We start from the raw sequence: 23557 nt of genomic DNA on the forward strand, positions 1-23557 counted from the left end.
AATGGAAAAATACATTGATATGAAACTTATGCCTTCGAAAGTCTGACAATTATTGCTCCCATTAAAGAAACTCATACCCATTTTCTATTCCTGTAGGACATACATGCTATGTGTTTTGTGTACACCCATTTATCCACTTATTCTATTAACCTGTAGTAAACCTTTAAATGTCACATGAGAGGGAAACAAACATATATCTTGCTCTTGAATCCGATCGCATTGCCGGATTAACTTTCATTGCATATCAACAATGCTTGTAGTTGGGATACGTGAACGAACTACCATAATGAAGTGTGTGACAAGTATATTAAACTAAATTTAGACTTTTGAAATACATGACGGCTACAAAATGTTATTTTTATTTTTAAAAAAATTTAGTGTATGTGTATTATTTTTTTAATATTTAAAACAAGTATTTCATCGGTAAATATTGAAATAAAAATTCCTTATTCAGCACAAAAAAAAATTATTCAGCACATGTTATGTACAATAATTTCATGTTATTGCTGATGTTAAAATAGTGAAAGAAGAAGAAGAAGAAGAAGAAGAAGAAGAAGAAGAAGAAGAAGAAGAAGAAGAAGAAGAAAAGAAGAAGAAGAAGAAAAAGAAGAAAAAAAAGACGAAGAAGAAGAAGAAGAAGAAGAAGAGGAGGAGGAAGTAGAAGAAGGAAAATGAAGAAGAAGAAAAAAAGAAGAAGAAGAAGGAAAAGAAAAAGAAGAAGAAGAAAAACAGTAGTTAAAATAGAAGTAGAAGAAATTAAATAGAAGAATTTAAGAATAGAAGAAGATTATAATGATGATAAAAATGTTTGTTTGATGGATTCCATAATTAGATTGTGATAGTGTACTTTTACGCCTTAACTAGTATAAAACCGCAAATATGTCCACTATAGCCACATCCTAACCGCTACTAATAAGGTGCAACTTATACTATCAAGGTGCATTACATTTGAATCAAAGAACATCTCCTGATAATGTCATTACCGTCCATTAAAGTCAGCATTGGTTTGTAATGTCATAGGTTCTAAAACCGCACAATATTAACGAGCATTTATAAACCTTCTCTTGTCTATGTTTCCTAAACATACACTTGTTATAACACTTACAGGTTTAAGTTCTGTTTCAGCCGCAATAGTGTGTTTGTCGGGGTGTGCGGGGGTGTATGGGGTTTGTTCTGTTGGGGGGGAGCTTATGAATTGGCCGGCAAACAGGCATTCTTTATGAAACTTTGTATTCCAAACGTGGACGTTACTGCAACCGGGGATCATCCCGTTTAACTGAGATGTGTATTAAAACAGCCTAATAATGTATTTGAGAATGTGTCTCCTATTATTGATATAAAAAATCAGTCCCTGTTTTGTTGTTGTTGTTGTTTTGTTTTGTTTGTTTTTGTTTATTTTTGTTTATTAATTTTTACTGGTTATGCACAGAAAATCAGAAAATGGTCTTTCTTTTGAATGTAGGTGTAGGTGCAGGTGTGGGGTTGAACGGGTATTGGGGGTATGAGTGTGTAAGATTGGTAGGGATTGTGTGTGGAGTCTGAAGGGTGGGTATGTGGCGATACAGGAAATAAAACAGTGGGTAGGTGGGTGTTGATTTGAATCAAGCAAACCTAATGGTCGAATAAAATGTTTATATAACAACGTGCAATGTACTTCAAGCTCTGATTTCATCAGCATTCCTTTAGTATTACATACAGAAATCTTACTGAGGTACCTCATTGCCAAGTCATGACTCTGTATTCATGATTACAATCTAGCTTTTAATTAAGTTTTGCAATAGAATCGAAGGGACAAGGGTATAAGCAATTTACGTGACTAAACTTAAAATAGTTTGGTTTTGTCTCCGAAGGATACCAGTCTTTGCATTTACAACTCTAAAATACCATTAGGTATGTTTCAATTTAAAGCAGTTATGATGATGATGATGGCAATATCAAATGGTTTGTCTCTTTACTTATTTTCTCGGAACCTCTCAAAAGATTCTGAAACCGGAACTGTGTATATCGTAGTATATTCTGTCATTTGTTATCCATGAAACAGTTTTAGTATCAGCTATTCTAAAGCTATAAATCCACGCATGAGAAGTCTTAATATTTGCAATCAATCATATGGTGAAACGCGATACACAGGCAAGCATGCTCTTATTACTTCACCACATTTCAAAAGCGAATAACTTCCATCCCAGGATCACGCAACAAAGGATGTAACAGTTATTCCTTTCTTACCCTAAAACAAAAATTGAGCAAATGCAGTTAGCAACCTGGACAACCGATTCTTTAGAAATGCTTAGTCGCGCTAAAAGTTGATCGTTACATGTTAAAATCAGCACAATTCAGAGATACACCTTTTTGCTATGAAATTAATTTTCTCGGTCAAATATAAAGCAATATTTTTTTTTGCTTCAGTAATGTCAGTTAAAAACTTGGTGCTTGGATATACATTTTTTTTTCAAATCCTGGTGTTAAAATTAAGCATCAAATTGTGTCTTTTAGTGTGATATTTTTGATTTTTATAGGCCTTTTCAGTTCGCCCGTGAGCTTTTTACGGAATTCATTTTTAGCGTCTCAAACTAATATAGTTTGCTAAAGAAAGATATTTCCCACCTCTGTAAAGCACATCGTGTGGGTCTATATATTATAGTTTTGTCAGAATTTCCGTTTTGTTTTACCCTTTTCCCTTTATGCTCCGAACATGTCTAACTCAGTACTTTTATCTCGAGAGCAACCAGCAGAAATAGTCGATATTTCCTTTGTTGTTTATCCAGGTCAATTTTCCATTGAAAGCAAATTGCCCGACCAGCGATTTGGTAGCCCGTACCATATTGGGGGGGGCACCGAACATGATGGGGAGGGGCGGCACTGGGTCCCCAATTGAGTGTTCTGGTTAAACATGATCAGTAGGAGCGCTATAGGCCTGGGAATTTCTTTGCTATATTGAAGTTCTAGCAACACTGTAGCCATGCCGGTATTTCTATTAAACCCAGGGATATCGATCCACAATGCTAGTATTAGCCTTAGATTTCACTCGTTGATTTTGAAAAATGGTCAGCCGGCAGTAAAAATGGTGAAATGAAAACGCAAATTCTGACAAAACTATGATATATCGCTCACGGTGATGTGCGTTAGAAAGTTGGGAAAAATCCTTCATTAGCGAACTATCTTACTTTGAAAAGCTAAAAGGTTGATCCAAAAAAAGGCTCGCGGGCAGAGTTTAAGCCTATCAAAATCGAAAATACTACACTAAATGACTAAATTTAACACTAGAATTTGAAAAAAAAATACAGTATCAAGCACTACAATTTTTCCTGACATTTACTGAAAAATTAAAATGATTGCTTTTCATTTGGCCGAGAAAATTAATTAGGAGAATACCAGCCCGTATGAAAAATCAAGCCCTCTCCGATCCTGTAAAGAGATCAAATGATAGTCTGGGCTGTTAGCACACTTACATCGAAAAGGTGTAACTAAAAATTTAGCTCATTTCAACACCAAATTCGATCGTTTGTATTGCCTCATTAAATGACTGAGTGAGCCTTGCATAACAAAAGAATCGGTTGTCCAGGATGCTAACTGAATGTACACTTTTGAATTGCCGAATGTAAGATCTCCTTCAAGAGAAGGATTTAAACAATACCGGATCAAATATGGCTTGATATTAACACAAGTTACCTTACAGCTATCATCTTAGACAATGCAAAACATAGTGAAGGGGAATGATCAAGATACCGATCACGCTTGATTATACGCCTCATGAGTATCGTATAGGCTATGTTATACAATAGGTTTACTAAATGGTAATAATTTGATTTCTATCTGGAGTAAGGCTGACTTTTCTGTTTAAAAGGTTAACATATTTGATTAGAAAAACGGAAAGCGAAAAAGCTGGTATTTTATACGACTGTAGTTATCATAATTGTCTTCCGCATTAAAAAAAGGTCCGTGTATTATTTTTGCCTATAATGAAGGTCGTTGAAATAAACGTGTTGTTGATAAACATAGCTAAATATATTTGATTTCAATTTGCTATCTACTGATTATCTGTAATCAATGCAGGCTTTTTTATGTAATTTAAATATAAAAAGGAGGCTATGTAAAAGTACACAGTATTGAATATCGCAGTAATTGCCTTCTTTGAAGTTAGTTGTTCTTGAAGGTGGTTATTGTTATTTAAAACATTATTTTGTTTTTCATTATAAATGGATCAAATAATCCAAAAATACGAAAACTGCACTTTGATGCCTATGTTAACAATAATGAATCATTTTCGTCGATAACATTGGTTAAATTATGTATTTAGGCCAAATTTAGCAGCGACGTTTTAATAATGCAAGATGCATACAAAGGCAACACACGTTATTATTACAAATGCAACACATATCACTATCATCACATTACGAAACCGAATGACATACAAACATCACAAGATTACGCATTAAATGAGTTCTTTTCTAACCCAAAAAACCCAAAATAGAGCACATGTACACATATGAATTGCAAAATGTAAAACTTCCTTGGAGAGAAGGATTTAAACGATACCGGATCAATCATGGTTTGATATTAGCATTTCATATCACGAATCTTGATATCACTTTGTACGGCACTAGTTACCTTACAGCTATCATCTTAGACAATGCAAAACATAGTGAAGGGGAATGATCAAGATACCGATCACGCTTGATTATACGCCTCATGAGTATCACATAGGCTATGCTATACAATAGGTTTACTAAATGGTAATAATTTGATTTCTATCTGCAGTAAGGCTGGCTTTTCTCTTGAAAAGGTTAACATATTTGATTAGAAAAACGGAAAGCGAAAAAGCTGGTATTTTATACGACTGTAGTTATCATAATTGTCTTCCGCATTAAAAAGATCCGTGTATTATAATGAAGGTCGTTGAAATAAACGTGTTGTTGATAAATATAGCTAAATATCTTTGACTTCAATTCGTTATCTATTGATTATCTGTAATCACTGCAGGCTTTTTTTTAAATCCAATTTAAATATAAAAAGGAGGGTATGTAAAAGTACACAGTATTGAATATCGCAATAATTACCTTCTTTGAAGTTAGTTGTTCTTGAAGGTGGTTATTGTTCCTAAGAACACTATTTTGTTTTTCATTATAAATGCATCAAATAAACCAAAAATACGAAAACTGCACTTTGATGCCTATGTTAACAATAATGAATCATTTTTGTCAATAATATTGGTTAACTTATGTATTTAGGCTAAATTTAGCAGCGACGTTTTAATAATGCAAGATGCATACAAAGGCAACACACGTTATTATTACAAATGCAACACATATCACTATCATCACATTACGAAACCGAATGACATACAAACATCACAAGATTACGTATTAAATGAGTTCTTTTCTAACCCAAAAAAACCCCAAAATAGAGCACATGTACGCATATGAATTGCCAAATGTAAAACTTCCTTCGAGAGAAGGATTTAAACGATACCGGATCAATCATGGTTTGATATTAACACTTCATATCACGAACATTGATATCACTTTGTACGGCACTAGTTACCTTACAGCTATCATCTTAGACAATGCAAAACATAGTGAAGGGGAATGATCAAGATACCGATCACGCTTGATTATACGCCTCATGAGTATCACATAGGCTATGCTATACAATAGGTTTACTAAATGGTAATAATTTGATTTCTATCTGGAGTAAGGCTGACTTTTCTTTTTAAAAGGTTAACATATTTGATTAGAAAAACGGAAAGCGAAAAAGCTGGTATTTTATACGACTGTAGTTATCATAATTGTCTTCCGCATTAAAAAGGTCCGTGTATTATAATGAAGGTCGTTGAAATAAACGTGTTGTTGATAAACATAGCTAAATATATTTGACTTCAATTTGCTATCTACTGATTATCTGTAATCACTGCAGGCTTTTTTATCTAATTTAAATATAAAAAGGAGGCTATGTAAAAGTACACATTATTGAATATCGCAATAATTACCTTCTTTGAAGTTAGTTGTTCTTGAAGGTGGTTATTGTTCTTTAAAACATTATTTTGTTTTTCATTATAAATGGATCAAATAATCCCAAAATACGAAAACTGCACTTTGATGCCTATGTTAACAATAATGAATCATTTTTGTCGATAACATTGGTTAAATTATGTATTTAGGCTAAATTTAGCAGCGACGTTTTAATAATGCAAGATGCATACAAAGGCAACACACGTTATTATTACAAATGCAACACATATCACTATCATCACATTACGAAACCGAATGACATACAAACATCACAAGATTACGTATTAAATGAGTTCTTTTCTAACCCAAAAAACCCAAAATAGAGCACATGTACACATATGAATTGCCAAATGTAAAACTTCCTTGGAGAGAAGGATTTAAACGATACCGGATCAATCATGGTTTGATATTAACACTTCATATCACGAACATTGATATCACTTTGTACGGCACTAGTTACCTTACAGCTATCATCTTAGACAATGCAAAACATAGTGAAGGGGAATGATCAAGATACCGATCACGCTTTATTATACGCCTCATGAGTATCACATAGGCTATGCTATACAATAGGTTTACTAAATGGTAATAATTTGATTTCTATCTGCAGTAAGGCTGACTTTTCTCTTGAAAAGGTTAACATATTTGATTAGAAAAACGGAAAGCGAAAAAGCTGGTATTTTATATGACTGTAGTTATCATAATTGTCTTCCGCATTAAAAAGATCCGTGTATTATAATGAAGGTCGTTGAAATAAACGTGTTGTTGATAAACATAGCTAAATATCTTTGACTTCAATTCGCTATCTATTGATTATCTGTAATCACTGCAGGCTTTTTTTAAATCCAATTTAAATATAAAAAGGAGGCTATGTAAAAGTACACAGTATTGAATATCGCAATAATTACCTTCTTTGAAGTTAGTTGTTCTTGAAGGTGGTTATTGTTCCTTAAAACACTATTTTGTTTTTCATTATAAATGCATCAAATAAACCAAAAATACGAAAACTGCACTTTGATGACTATGTTAACAATAATGAATCATTTTGTCAATAACATTGGTTAAATTATGTATTTAGGCTAAATTTAGCAGCGACGTTTTAATAATGCAAGATGCATACAAAGGCAACACACGTTATTATTACAAATGCAACACATATCACTATTATCACATTACGAAAGCGAATGACATACAAACATCACAAGATTACGTATTAAATGAGTTCTTTTCTAACCCAAAAAACCCAAAATAGAGCACATGTATACATATGAATTGCCAAATGTAAAACTTCCTTGGAGAGAAGGATTTAAACGATACCGGATCAATCATGGTTTGATATTAACACTTTATATCACGAACATTGATATCACTTTGTACGGCACTAGTTACCTTACAGCTATCATCTTAGACAATGCAAAACATAGTGAAGGGGAATGATCAAGATACCGATCACGCTTGATTATACGCCTCATGAGTATCACATAGGCTATGCCATACAATAGGTTTACTAAATGGTAATAATTTGATTTCTATCTGGAGTAAGGCAGACTTTTCTCTTGAAAAGGTTAACATATTTGATTAGAAAACCAGAAAGCGAAAAAACTGGTATTTTATACGACTGTAGTTATCATAAACGTGTTGTTCATAAATAATTGACTTCAATTTACTATCTACTGATCATATGTTATCACTGCAGGCTTGTTTATATTTTCAAATTAAAGTATAAAAAGGAGTCTATGAAATACACAGCCATTGTATAAGCACAGTATTTACCTACTTTGAACGGGTATTGTTGCGTAAAATTAACTGTTTTTCATTCAATATACCAGACAACCCATGAACAAGGAATCTACACTTTTATGTCTATATTAAAGTGGTACTACACCCTTTGATAAATTTGTGACTATTTTTGCATTTTTCTCAAAAAATAATAACACACTGGTAACAAAAGTTATGTATATTATAGGGCAAGGAATCCAGTTATTACACTGGAATTTCAGTAACTCAAGACAAGCGGTACGATATTTATGATATGAAAAGAGGTACCGCTAGAATGTACCTCATTTCTTAACATACAATATATAATGAACCACTTGTCCTGAATCACTGAAATTTCAATGAAGTAATTGGATTCCTTGCCCCTATAATATTCATAACTTTTGTTACCAGTGTGTAGTTATTTTTTGTATTTATCAGTGGGTGTAGTACCACCTTTACGTTATCCATCATTGCAATTTTTGGTTTTGTTCCTTTTATCATCGATGTTTAAGGCAAGATGCATATGATTATCCTTTCTATATTGGTCATATTGCTTTAGATCTTAGATATTATCTTTTTTAGAGATTTTAGAATTTTAGAAACGGACATTATTGTTTGGAATTACACAATTTCTTCACAAAGTTGATGTTTTCCAAATCTGATTGAAAGGATCTCTGTTTTGAAAATATGTAAAACCACTGTGATTGTGGCCATGTGATTGCAGTGATTCAGTGAATTATGCGTAATTTTGTTGTGTAATGATTATCCTAAATTATTATTATTATTATTTTTATTTTTATTTTTATTTTTATTTTTATTTTTATTTTTATTTTTATTTTTATTATTATTATTATTATTATTATTATGCATGATATGAGGGTCAGCATTTGATGGTTGGTTGATACATGAAAACAAAATTGGTAACCGTAACAAATTTAACTTTTGTAACACTGTGTTGAATTTTTCAATCAGGAGAAAACACGGTTTTAATCTTTCTGGGACACCCTGTCTCAGCTACTACTAACATTAGGCTAATCCCACGTAGTTCAGGTTAAGCTAATAATATTATTGCATTCCCCCATAATGGACATTGCATGTCGATATCCAATTACTGCGGCGATACACCCGCCCCCTTTCTGACCCTACTCCAGACAATGTTCGATGACATGAATTAACCCCCAGTTCTCAATTGCAATACCTTTACCTGAGTACCTTTACTCGGTTTGTAAAAAAATCGCATCACTTTCAAACAAAATACAGTTTTAAACATACCACTTACAGGTTTTACACAAGATAAAAATCATATTTAATATATTTAAATTAATTACGATTGATCGGTATATTGCTCTATATCGGGTTAAAGTGTACAGGAGTGGTTGTAAAGAAATATGAATATTGGATGGGAAAATTCATATATCTGAGATGCCTGAGGCGGGTAGCGTGTTGGCATGCTCAGTATTCTGACTGGTATTTCGCCATAAAAAGTACTGCTGTCGTGATACTATTTTATCTTTAGGGTATCGGGCAATTTGAATAGATCATTTCTATAACATGGATTCGTGTGTAGAAGAGAACAGAAAAAGATTAGTGTTACGAATAAGTGCAATCTTATCAGTTGAAGTGACGTGGAAGATGAAAAAATTTAATTCATAGAATTTAATGAATTGGATAGATTGAATTAAGGATAATTGTTAGTATTGGTCCATAAGCAGGGCGCAGTTTACCGAGCTAAGGAGTAAATGGTACAACAGTGTTGCTATTCAATCTCAAAGCAAAAAGGGTCTTCAGGGATAATATATCTTTAGGTGTTCGGAGAGCGGGTAGTCTGGTTTGAACTATTCTTGCCATTGATCAGCATAGCAATACAAAGCATACCTGAAACAAACGGCTAGTCGGTTGCAGGTATTATCTGAAATATGACGATTGGGCGTTTCCTGGGGTTAACCGCGGCAAGCATCCCTCAATTAGTGCGGTTGCTTGCATATAATGGTTTACCGATACTCTCTTAGGATATCTATATATGTCTCATATTATGCCAATCTTTGCTTTATCGTGACCGGGCTTCAAAATCTTTTACTATAATTGGAACCTATTTCGATTTGTGCTTTTGTATATGTCGTCAAATTAGAATGAATCTCCAGATATTTATCAATACCGGTGAAAAACAATGATTTGTTAATAGCTTATATTCGACCACAGCTTAAAATAAGCTTTCCATGACTCTAAGCATTATTTAGAATCTGTCTTTAGAAAGTAAATATCGAACAGGAAGTCTCGTCTCAGAATTTCGAACAAATGATCAAAGGCCAATCTTGTACTATAATAAAAGCATTTAATATCAGGTCGAGTTAACCGCACTACATGACATACATACAGTATTACATTATACTAATCTTTAAATACATTCATCCCCTGAAGTTTTGTCTATATTGCCAAGGAGGAAACCGCAATTTAAAGTTTTACACAAAGGTGTACAATATCACCCCTGAGAGTAGCATCAAGACATCGAATTACGTATGTTACGTTCACTACATAAGATTTGTTTATTGCAATGTTAAGTTTATTGAAACTAAAGCTGAAGTGCTGTTATTAGGACATTGGGATATTAATACTCGATCCCATAAATCCCTTTGAACCATCATGCCCATCAATATTGATGCCACAGCACGATCGGTGCACCATCTGGAATAATATTCATATAAAATCCTGGTCACCTAGTTTCATTAAAACAGGAAACTTAATGAGAAAATGCCTGCGACGTGAAATTAAAAAGAATATGTAACGGTTTGAATGATCGAGAAATTGTTTTAGAGGCTGGCCACCTCTGGCCTTTTCTGAACAACGTTTCTTAATTACGATTTGTGTTATGTTTTCGATGCATCTTTCTGTTTAGAAGAGCTATATGGTTTAATTCGATTAAATCGCGTGTTAATGAAATAAAAACAAGTGTTCTTGAAAGGGATGTATTAAAATGACATATTCATATCATTTGTTAGTACAAGCATCCGACTGTGTTTGTTTTTGGCACCAAAAAGGCTCAAATTAGCGCCCAAATGACTTAAACTAACCTTCAGTCCATCTTTTATGCTCATAACATTTAAACTTCGTGAGTAGGAGGTTGATGTTGCACAAGGATTTTTTGAAGAATTTTAATTGATATTGAGATCAAACAAGATATTTAGATTAGATCAGTTATTTACATTCGTATTTAGCAAAATACAGTGAGAAATTGCGATTGCGAAAGTAAGTACAATCTGTGAGCCAGTATTGCGATGGCGCATCATATTATTGAAGGGCCATAATGTGGCAAAAAAGTAAAAGCCATTTGAATCATGTTAACCTTGACATATTTTTTAGGATTTTAACCAGGTAACAAAACACTTACATTATGACAAACTATTCTTTGTTTTGAAAGTGGATGTACCAAGTATAACAATTTGAGAACACTTTGATCAAAATCGGAGCATTTTTGATATTTTCCACCTGTGGACAACATTTGACATTAATGCCTATAACTCAAGACCTGTAATCGGAGAAACTAATAATTTTTCTGATCCATTGTAAAAATACATTGGTATGGGTTTTACCCAGAAACGACCAATTTGATATGTGAGCCTTGCATTAGCGGTTAATTTTTGTTTATGCAAATTAGCATTTTCCCCTATTCCCTGTTTATTCCCCTATGTTGCTGGAGATGTCTTTTAGAGGTACTTACATCAAACAACATTGATGTTCCAATTTTGTTTAGCTCAAACGTAAATTAACTCGTAAATTAATAGCATACGCCAGTAAGACCATGGTTAATGGGTAGATTTTTTTCTCCTTATGTTCATTAATAAATCAAATCAAATGTTACCTCAGTTTCCATTAACAAACATTGTAAAAATACAGAATGCAGAAAAGGGTTGAAAAAGGTCACCAACTTCAGATGTAAAAAAAGTTCAACAACAAGCGTTCTATACCACTGGCATAACATAGCCCGTTTGAATTAAATTGCATTCTATCGCTTGTACTTAATTTACCAACACTAGTGTATTGATGAAATTGGGCTGAAACAACATGCCTGTCCATCACCTCCTAACCAAATCCTCACTGCATCACCCTGTCACTGTTCCTTATATCTAAAGACAGTGTTTAACCAACAATAGTGTCAATGGTGAATTAGGAGATAAGGGGTATTTAAACGAAACTACAAGTGTAAAACCACGTTGGAGGATATCAATTACAAGATCTGACATAGAGTCTGGCTGGCTGGTTCTATGCCTGGTCTTTTAACTCATAAAAGATGACTGTGAAATTTGATACCAATAAAAAGCACCTGTGAGCTTTTTTTCTTCTTCTTTCGCTCTTTTTAAACAGTAGTATGATCATACGACACCTTTCATTATTGTTTGTAATTTATGAATGACACAAAGTATTGACAGTCACAACAAAGCATTTGTTGTAAAATGCTCCAAGGCAGTATTCGATCGAAGTATTCGGAGAAAATACATCATACTCATAGTGTTCAACATCAAAAGATCTTGAAGGGGAAACCTGAATGATTATTTATATCATTATAAGATTGAAATGAGGCTAAACACCTGGAATATAGTATCTATTACTTCAAATTACATTATATTAAAGAGTTAACACGATATGAAATTTTTTATATAGTTATAAATTATACAACTTAAAGCGTTTGTTCATATTGCAATATATTAATTCAAATTTAACATAATCAGGTTATGTTGATACGTAACATGATATTAAAACATGAACCACTTGATACTCCTGCGATTCTAACACTGGAAATAAGCGTGTTTTCCAAAGTCGTTTAAAATAACATTCTTTCGAAAAGAGAAAACGTCATTTATTTTTAAATTAAACTTTCTTGCAAAGAATAATATTATTAAATCCAAATTGCGCTTCAGGTCAAGTGATTTGAAGTGCGAAAACTTGTGCATTTATAATGTTGAGATGGGTCTTTAAACATTATCGATATTAGTTTTGAAAACACTTTTCATGTAATTATGCTTAACAAAATAGTTGTCTTCATAAAACAATATGCTTATAATTTTTATACTGTTATATCAAAGTAGCAGCATATGTGATGCGATCAAGCGAACTCAGAAATATTGATTTTGAGATATAGCTAAAGGAAATATTTCTTTTTTTCCTGTTGCTTTAGAAACTCTTTAATTGTTCATATCTTTGGAACTGGTTGTTCAATGTCAATGGAGTTTTCTTTGCAGCTTTGTAAATGCTTGTTACTATCCTATAAGAAACTGCAAATTTAATATTTCCGAGTTCCGACTGATTTTGCCTGATCCCATTACATATATGCTTTGTGAATAATCGTATTTTTGCACGTTTTCCTTAGTTGAATGTTGCCATTTACACAACTAAGCCGTAATGCAACTGCAGAAGCAGAAGGATCACTTCTACAATTTTGTAAAGCCAAACACGCAATCGGATATCCAATATCAACAATATTTAAATCCAAATAAACAATATCTTACTTCAGTCTTATGAAGGGTATATCGTAAAATGATACTGTTATCCAGGTGTAATGGCGGTTTAATGAATTCTGTACACCGTTGATATAATTAAACTTACAATGACGGTACCTGTCTGGAAAATGTGTTTTCCTAAATGACGTTAGACAGGTTTATGTATATGGATGCGTTCAAAATGCGAACATGTAATAAAAACAAACCATCATAGCCCTAGTGATATGTGAAAATATATCAATTATGACAATGAATTAATCTTGTTTAGTTCCCTATACTTTCTGCTTAAGCTGGCAATGACTAGTGCTATACATTTAAATTTTTGAAATATTTCGTCAAATATAAATCTTCATTCAACCTTTTTGTTTACTATCATGAAAGGAATTAAAATATATTTATTAATTACAGTTTGATTAACATTATTTTTGAAAATATTGTCAACAGGGTTATGAAAACTTCTTTGATATAATTGATCAATAACATAAAGACTGGAAATACCCCTCAAATATTAAATCAAATTATTAACTATATTATTTGGAACATAATAATATTGTCTTGTTGTATTGAATCGTAATAAAATTGTCTTTTTCTCAATGCAAAATCGACTTATACAAATACTTTTCCTTCGCTAAAATTTGGTGACCAAAATTGTTATCATCTTAATTGACATGAATCATTATTGAAATGTTTAATTTAAGTTATAAATAAAATGATACATCTTTTAAATGCCATTGAACTTTCAAAGCTATACTGAATTTAATACTGAATAATAATACTTATTGAAATGCTAAATCTAAGTTATAAATAAAACTACATATTTTAAATGTTTTTGAACTTTCAAAGATTATACTGAATTTAATACTGAGTAATAATAATACCTATTGTTAAAATGTTAAATCTAAGTTGAACTTTCAAAGCTTTATTCTGAATTTAATATTGAATAATAATACTTTCAAAGCTTATAGTTTCATCCATGTCGATTTCACATTACGTTATTATATGACATTCATATTGTCAAAAATTAACATAAGAATTCTAGATTCAATAATCTTAATATTTCATTGATATGCTGATTATTAAAAAGGTAAGATGAGCTGATCACATTGTACATATCAGTTAAAATGCAATCAACACAGCAGCTATTGAATGTCAATACACCTCATCGTATTGTGTGCCTTTATCACCTAATAAAATAATGCAGTTAGCATTCGTGGTTATAAAATACCGATAGAAAGCAATAGGGGAAGGAGGCAATATGTATTGCCTAAACAAGCACTAAACCTTCCTTTGTCGGTCTTAAATAAAACACACGATATTACCTCTGGCTAATTTATGCAGAGGGACAAGCATTATAAAGAAGTTCATATACAGATTACTCATTTATATGGTTGGTGGAGGGAGGCTACTCTTTATTGCCTTGTTGTTTCGCCGTATAATGCCATAAACCTTCAAGCAATCTTCGTGATGACCATAGGCTAGAAATTATATTTATGGCTCCTTCCAATTTGAATGTCTGTAACCCATACAAAACAGATATGTATGGTGGATACTTAAAGTGTGTGCATTGGAGAAAAGGAAGTTGATATTCGTGCAGCTAGTATGCACAGCATTACTATATATGCTGCTTCCTTCCCCCTTTCCCAATCTGAGTCACGATATTGTATTATCATTTTCAAGCAAATGTCGATAAAGAGATCGCTATGGACTTTTAAAAAGTAGTAGCTTTTGTTTGCAGCACGTCCTAATATTTTCCAATTTAAATTGACATCTGACTATCTTCAACTTCTTAAAGTGAAACATTGGAAGATCTCTTATTGTCATTATAAGGTACTAAAACTATTACTAACAGTATAGGTTAATAAGAGTAATATTTGAAAAAGCATTCAATACTTAACGAAACAATTATGTAAGTTCTAAGTGATGATGTAATTTCGTGGAGACGGAGGTCCTTATAACCTCATTCCCTATGAACCATATATGTGAACTGTGTGCACAACAAATCGTGTTGCCCTTAGGGCATACTGACATTGAAATTGGATGCCAAGCAGAAACGATGAAGATCCATCCAGGTGACTATTTCTCATTTGCTAAGGGCAGATTTGCTCCAATCTTTCTAGCTACCTTTACGCAGGTGATAGTACATTTCTATGGTATGTGCTTCTTCCAAATTTTTTTGGTGTTGTCTTTGTGCTCTCGCCGCCTACTACTTTAACCCCCTTCAGGCCGGTACATCGACACAAGAATTGACAAGTTGACTAAAACTCTGATGTAGTAGCGTACATTATACACTCAACCAGGAGCGACACAAAATCTATAAATCTTGTGAGCCAAAGTTTCAGTTGAGAGTATTATGTATGCTCGCACGCATAATGATTTCAGTTATGAAAGTGATCTACCTAATTTGTATTTTATGTAGCTATAATCTTACCTGAGTTGCCATTCTGAATGGCAATCACCAGGGCACTTCTTCCTTCGTTATCTGTACAGTTGATATTCAGATCGGGTGCATTTTCCAACGCGTATAATATCGCCTTCTTATCTCCCTTTTCGGCAGCTGCCAAGAATAGTTTTTCCATGGAGTCAAATCGCCCCGGACCCATATCCACATCCATCCCGGCGTGCGAGACCTAAAGGTAATTGCCAAAACAGCACAAGAAAGAAAGAAAAAAGTTAAAAAAATCAATATACATTGATCAAAACATTATATTCCGTCAGCAATAGTATTGGTTTTTAAGATTACAAAAAAATATAGTAAAATGCTCCGTACAGATCCGCGGATTGATCCGATTGGGGTTAGTAATCCTTTATCCAGGTTCATATTGCTAGTGGTAGAGATTATCCTTAGCGATCGAATAAGGTGTATCTCAGGATACCACAGCTATCCACATGTTCACTATTTCGCGAAATCTCAACAAACCACGATGCCAAACTACCGCCAATAGTCTGCTCAAAATAATGGAGTAGCGCATGCGTAGTATACTTTTATTGTGTTGAGCGTCTATTGCAACGGTTAATTTATTGGTGTGGTGTGTGCAGTTATCTTTTTCTTTCTTATTTTTTTTTTCGTTGTGGTTAAATAGGAAAACCGTTCTTGTCGGAGCTCATATCTTGTGGCGTGTGACCGTAACATCTGTATGATACTAATAGGAATAGAGTGTTGGTCACGCACGAAAAAGCAAACAAGCTCATATCGTTACTTCATTCCTAATTTGACAGTTTTAATGTTGTCAAAAGTATGCTTAATTAGACTACATGATGTTTTAGTAATAGGGATTGAAAGCTTCCTAATGCCACTCTTTATGGGTTTCTGTTATCAGTTACAACCCTTCGGATCTTTTTATGTTAATGTTACTCAAATTAAGTATTTAGCAAAGGTTAAATCCCACGTTATCTATGCATTAGAAACCTAGAAAAATGCAAATGGAATATAATTATATTGATATAAATAAGTATACAATCCCTGAGTACAATACTTATGGAACGCCCTACTTGTTGTCCAGTCTAAGTGTCCAGAATAAACAAGGATATACTAGCCATTGCTTGGTAATTCAGTTTTTAAACAACGTTGACATTAAGTACACCGGCTCTATCTACTAGTAATTCGCCCACGACAGAGTACACATTATGCAAAGGGTTCAATACCACGGCTAGCAAAAAACAGGTGTGCGAACATACACTTTCACTGATACTGTATAAATTGAATTGATTATACTATTGTTTATTTATTTAGCGGATTGCGTGCATGTGTGTTGGCTCTGTCTCTAAAGATAGAAACATAATGATGCTATGTAACATTGTGTACTTGGAACAGTTTTAATTGATTTAATTTACCAGACTGTAATCTCGGTTTTGATAAAATGTTTGCATTTAAAGGGATTTTGTACTTGAACAAAAAACTGCTTTGCCATCCAAAGCCATATAAACGGTAGTTTGGATAACTTATCTTTGCAATGTTTTTTTTTTTAAATTTAAATATGTACCTACTTAGCTCTATATTATTTTTATCAATACAACATATTTTATTATCCACTGTCTCTTATGATGAATATAAAACTCAAAATAATACACAAAACCATTTAATGAAATTCCATGATCATATCGACTTGTCTGTATCAACTTAACGAACAAACCATTGTCCTATCTTGGAAAGCTTTAAGGTATGTCAAATTCCATACCTCCTGAACATATCACGGTGCTCATTTCAATATAAGGTAATAGCATTAATTTCGAGACATTCGCTCTTTTTGCCTTATACCTAATTTCAGTGTGTCCTAAAAGGGGTGATGTAGAAGTCAGAACTAGAGTTAGGGCCACTAACCCTGCCTTGTCAATGTCTATTTATTAATACAAAGATCATGAAAGATGATCAGAATGGTATGGCTCTTTCCCTAATTTTGCCATTATGCAGACCATGATACTCATGGGTTAATCGTCAAACGTGTCAAAAGATTATTAACTTGCTATTATAGCGTTTTCCTCAATTATAGTAAGACAAAAGTGCTTGTTACAGATTTGATTAGATTCACAATCGGAATTACTTTCTTACTCTATTTTATAACAATAAAATGAATTGTTATAATAGAGTAAGAAAGTGTGTTACTACAATATTACCAGAGTCAGTAATTCCGATTGTGATTCTAATCAAATCCGTAACAAGCACTTTTGTCTTACTATAATTGAGGAAAACGCTATAATTATAATAGCAAGTTAATAATCTTTTGACACGTTTGACGATTAACCCATGAGTATCATGCATGGTCTGCATAATGGCAAAATTAGTGAAAGAACCATACCATTCTGATCATCTTTCATGAAAACAATGGGCAACGTGAAAATATAACTGCAATTGTGGTGGTTTCTGTACGTGAATTTGAATGTTTTATTGTGCTCTATATATGCCTAGCTAATCCACCTGCTTAACAAAGCAAATGTGTGACAGCTGTAGTCAAATTACATCCTGCAAATAATGGTTAAAGTAATACGGAATGAGTATTGTGTTTTAACTGTATCTATTAACCCTAATAAACACTATAAGCACCTACGCAAATGTTAAGTTGATTGGTCCGTTGTTAGGGAACAGAATAAGAGAACATATTTTATAGACATATAGCAGTTTATATTAAAGGTTTATATTGACCATAATATTAGATTGCGTAACGAATGTCTTAATATGGCCCACATCTTTCATATCCACACTGGACATTATTGAATTGTATTGTTCTAAAGTCACACTTGTTTCCATAGATTTTGTAGCCTTCACAGGCAGTTCTCATTTATTTTTTCTTCATGTTCTTCTTTTGCTTTGTTTTGTGTTTTTTGTTTTGAGCGCTACGTTCTACATGTAGCAGCGCTATATAAATATTTATAATGTATGTATGTATGTATGTATGTATTGTTTTAACATTAATCAACTATTTTAAATGCCAAACCACCTTTACAACATTATTTCTGTCACTGATAATACTCATCAACAATGCAGAAAGGATATTTAATAAAACATGTACTCACGGTCAGTTTGTTGTAGGTTACAATAAAATTATTTTCAAAATTATCGTGTAGCATCGCTAATTTGTGGTTTGAAGCATGCAAAATGTCCCACTCTAACAAATTAAACTTGACTTCTTGCAATAAATCATTCGGTATCAATATCGTAATTTTCCTGGGCCAATATCTCAATGCCATTAATCTTAAAGTCGCAAGGTGGATCCAATCTTATTGATCACGTGATACTGATTAAATTCCTGGCTGATATTCATGATGGTTTGCAACTGCAGGTGGTCGACCTTTTGGAAAGCTCTCTTGACCTGTAATATGTTATTAAAATCGTGACACTAATTAAAGCTAGGGCAAAACTGAAGTGCTTCTGGCTTCCATCTATTTTTATCCATTTTTCAATTTTCGAACGTTTTGAGGAAGAAATCAATCTTGATTTCAAGGAGCCACTTGGAACCTCGTATTACTCAAATATAGACTAATCAATTCAGTCTGTGTATATTAGCTACGTGTATACATTGTTTTAACTTTATGAATATTTGTACGTGTTTTCACATTTTAATTTATTTGTGCCCTAAATAATAAAACAAGACTGCACATTTTTGAGACTTTGTGATTGAAATTAAATGTCGCATTGTAAATTCAAAATTCAAAATGACAAACCATAGAAAACTAAAAACGTGAGTCACACACCTTTGGACAGTATTTTTGTGGGGCTTTAAGCACATCAGACACACCAAATTGCATTCTGCATACGAAGAATGTCCTTCTGATATCAAATAATTTTGATTTTTTTTTTTAAATTGGCCATATAATACAAATTTTATGGCAAATAAATTAAAAATTGACATTTTTTTTCTTAATTTTCATCCCAGCTACCATTAGATTTATAAAGTTTACTTTGAGGACTGTTAAATGTCAAAAATATAATTTTTAAATAATCTGTCATAAAATTTGTATTATATCACAAAAAAAATCAAAATTATTTGATATCAGGAGGATATTCCTTCATAATGCAATTTGATGTGCTTTCAGTTTCCACAAAAATACTCTGCAAACGTCGCTATCCGCTCCATTAAATGTAAAAAGGTTAGCAAAATAATTAAACGTATGTAAATTTGGTTGGTTTTTGATCATGTTGATAGGTTGTTAGTCAAATTGGGCGGTAATTATCCTCGTAAGATGTTTGGGCAAGCGGACCAGCAATGATAATGGGTACTATCACAGTTTGCAGCTTGATATCACTTTCCACAAACATAGGATGGTATGTTTTGTATATACAATCAAAGTATGTTATTTACGAATACAAGTGTTGAAAATGGCTAGCAACACATATGTTACAGCTCAAAATGAGTTGGTATTTATATAACCTGTAATATCACCAATGCATAATTATAATAAATTCTTACAAACAGTTGCTTGAATATATTCGTAGTGTTTCATATAGAATGAAAAACAGACTTCTTATTTCTCAAAATACACTATTTTCTGGTTTAAGTGATATCTTGCATTTCATCACTCGATTGGATCGTGACAACTAATAATAGCCAAGCATTGCAATACATAAGCCCTGGCCACTAGGATTGCTTTCTGGACACATCAACACTGTCTCGAAAGCCGGAATATCCGTTATATGGTACTCCTGGTGGACTTTGAACCACTTACTAAAATCACTATTACTTTGCATGGTAAATTATGTCAACAACATATTAAATGCCTCCGCTTTGACGCATAAACGCTTGAAGAGGTCGTGGTGAAGGCTTATAAAATATTTTAAACCAGGAATAACCGCTTTGGTCTCTAAAAGTATAGTAAACATTGATACACTCTAATACCGTAAACGTTCGCCTAATGGCGCTCTGGATTTTATAGAAATGAGAGATCGCCCTCCCTGTAAAAGCCCAGTATCATCACTGAAAATTAAGGGCACGTGTAGTTAAAGTGTATAACCTATTCAATTATGACCAAGGTCAAACAACGATATTCATGATAATTCATTCACCTATTACGTAGTGGCCCAGTTAGCAGAGCATCAGACGAGAAGAGAGGGAACTTTAGATCGTCTGCCATGCAGAAAATTCTGACAGATTTGCTTTAGAATGTCTGTCAATATTTTTTTTCTGATTTGGGGAAATTGTATCTCTTTTGGTTTAAAATCTGTTAATTTTTATTTGTTTAAGTACTTTTTCTCTATATCGTTTTTTGTTTGTTTATTTATTTATTTATTTATTTATTTATTTATTTATTTATTTATTTATTTATTTATTTATTTATTTAATTTGTTTGAGTCTTTTTTTTTTTTTTCTTTGTTTCTCTGTTGGTTTTATTTCTTTTCATTTCATTTTGCTTTGTTTCTCTTGTATTTAACAATTAATAAGGAGTAATAATTACTATGGTATAATGGGTTCTCCCCTGAAATTATATGAAAGCAATATTAATTATTATTATTACTTCTACTTCTACTTGGTTACTCGTCAAAGCCTTCTCAGCATCTAGACGGCTCGTGCATGTGCCAAATATATACAGTCAAGGTGCAAGTAAAAATTATTATTATTATTATTGTTAAGTTCGACGGTTTTTATTAAATAGTATAAAACCCATAAAACCCTCACATATCAAATTCGTACCGACTTCTCTATACATGTTTGCACCCAGATTCTTTTGTCGCGAGAGACAAGTCTTTGAATTCGCTCGAGTGTCTTTGACTATGCTTCAGTGGTTATGAAAAGATTCAAAAGATAACCTCTGCCCTAATAATCCCAAGCTTTTGTCTAAAACTGCTACACGGAGGATGTTTCATTATAGTTCAGTCTTCGGTTACGTATAAAGCGATTATCATTATATGGACTATATCACGCATTCAGTTCTGAACCTGGATCATAATGATCGCCATACAAAAATTGCTTGACTCCGATACCACGGAGTTAACGCAACCACTTCGTGGTCTGATGGATATGCTATGTTGTCTGGTCTACTAGGGTTCAATCCTTTATAAAGAGGATTTTTTTCGAAACGGACTATGAAAAGTCCATATTGTTTCATAAAAAAAAAAAAAAAAATAAAAAATTGCAATTTATTTTGATGCTTTAATTGAATGAGAAATTGTTGCTTAAAAAGGACAGACTTGTAATCAGGCTAAAAAGTTAGCCCATTGAGAAATGCATACTTGTTGTGAGTATGTGGTGAGTAGACTTGAACAAATCTTGATTTTACACACCACCAAATCGGGTTCGAATCAAACTCCAAACTCAGTGTTTATTCTGAGAACCACACCAGGTTGATTTAATGGAAAAAAAATGGGGGTGGGGTGGGGAGGGGGTTGTAAGGTTGATGGTTAAAAGAAGTTGATGATTAGCATGGTATACAGATAATATAATAACATTATCACTTATGAATAGCTTTATTTTGATACCAAATTTCATTTGTAGTTCCCATCAGCATTGACAAAATCATCAATATGAACATGTCGTTCAATGAGGATTTTTGCATGTATAGTGGTGTGCAACAAGAAAAACAAATCAAATAAGAATGGCGACATCCTATCTATTGCGAAGTGGCGGTTTTATCAATAATAAGAGTTGAAACTTGAAAGTGAACAGTGTCATGTGCTTGAAAGGCTAGGTCTATATATTTAACTATAAGGCCTGATTCAATTACATGTTTTCGTCGAAGTCAAGTTATAATGGATTTATAGTGAATTCAATTTTGATGAAGTGAGTACACAAAAATTTGTTTAAGCTTACTTACACAGTACATATACATACATCACATACATGTACGTGCATGCATGTTGAACCACACTTAGTTTCAGAGAAGAACGGCAGTCCCTTACTCAGATTGACGCAAGCGCCCTGTTAATGAGCGACATTTTGACGCTTAATCGGCCAATCAGATTACCGCGTATGTTGTTATGATTGTCAGACGATTGAATCACCGATCAGAAACACACGTCCGTGTTTACACTGTGCACGCTCTCAAAATGTAAACAAGTGCCGTTCTTCTTTGACCGAAACTGCATGTAGCTGAGCGCATGCATGCCATTGCCATATCTGTAATCGCCATAGGGTAGCAACAACATATACAAGATTAAGCCTTTTTAAAATGAAATTTTATGCATACCGAATTTTATCGGCTAAATACGCATGCCGTTTGAAATGACGCGTCAATTATTTGTAATTTGCGACGCATCGTGAGATGGCGAACACATCCAACGAAGCCTGCATTTAATTTTTTTAAATATAATTTAACTTTTCCCAGATGTTCATTTAATTTTTGTGCATTTTAGCATTCTATTCAGTAGGCAAATTTCCCAATGCTACAATGTACTACAGTACACACATAACCTATGATTCTGCATGGCCATATAGATGCTTGTTATGTAACACCTTTTGTAATTTACACCTTAATCCAAGGTTATGAATATGAAATGAGGGCTAGCTGTTTACATTGTCTGTTTGCATTGCAATGGACCTGTGATTTTGCACAATGGATCTTGTTATTGCATGCTAAAAATATCCCATGTTGTCTAAATGGAAGAATGTTTTATAAATGGGGGGGTGCCATAAAATTACACCCACAATCATACCCCTAATCTAACCATCGCAATAACCCTAAATCCTATGCACTTCTAACGTATAGCCGTCCCTAATTCTAAACCCTAACCTAATTTTGAAGTCGACGCCCGACGTCGCGAAATGACAAAAGCGTACGTCTAGAATAACGTCGAAAGCGAGACGACAGAGACGCGTCCAGCAAAAATCGAAACGCGTATAACTCCCATCGTTCCGCTTCCGCGCCGCCGTGCGC

General features: G+C 33.2%; 1 protein-coding gene across 1 annotated transcript in view; it reads right to left on the minus strand.

Annotated features, from left to right (window-relative positions):
- LOC140137875 (short transient receptor potential channel 4-like) overlaps window positions 1–23557 on the minus strand; it is a 236144-nt gene that overhangs the window by 88524 nt on the left and 124063 nt on the right. The window contains 1 exon segment of the mRNA XM_072159679.1: window positions 15687–15885. Within this exon segment, the coding sequence (XP_072015780.1) occupies window positions 15687–15885 (199 nt within the window).

The sequence above is a fragment of the Amphiura filiformis genome, chromosome 17 (genome assembly GCF_039555335.1).
Source record: "Amphiura filiformis chromosome 17, Afil_fr2py, whole genome shotgun sequence".
NCBI classification, from domain to species: domain Eukaryota; kingdom Metazoa; phylum Echinodermata; class Ophiuroidea; order Amphilepidida; family Amphiuridae; genus Amphiura; species Amphiura filiformis.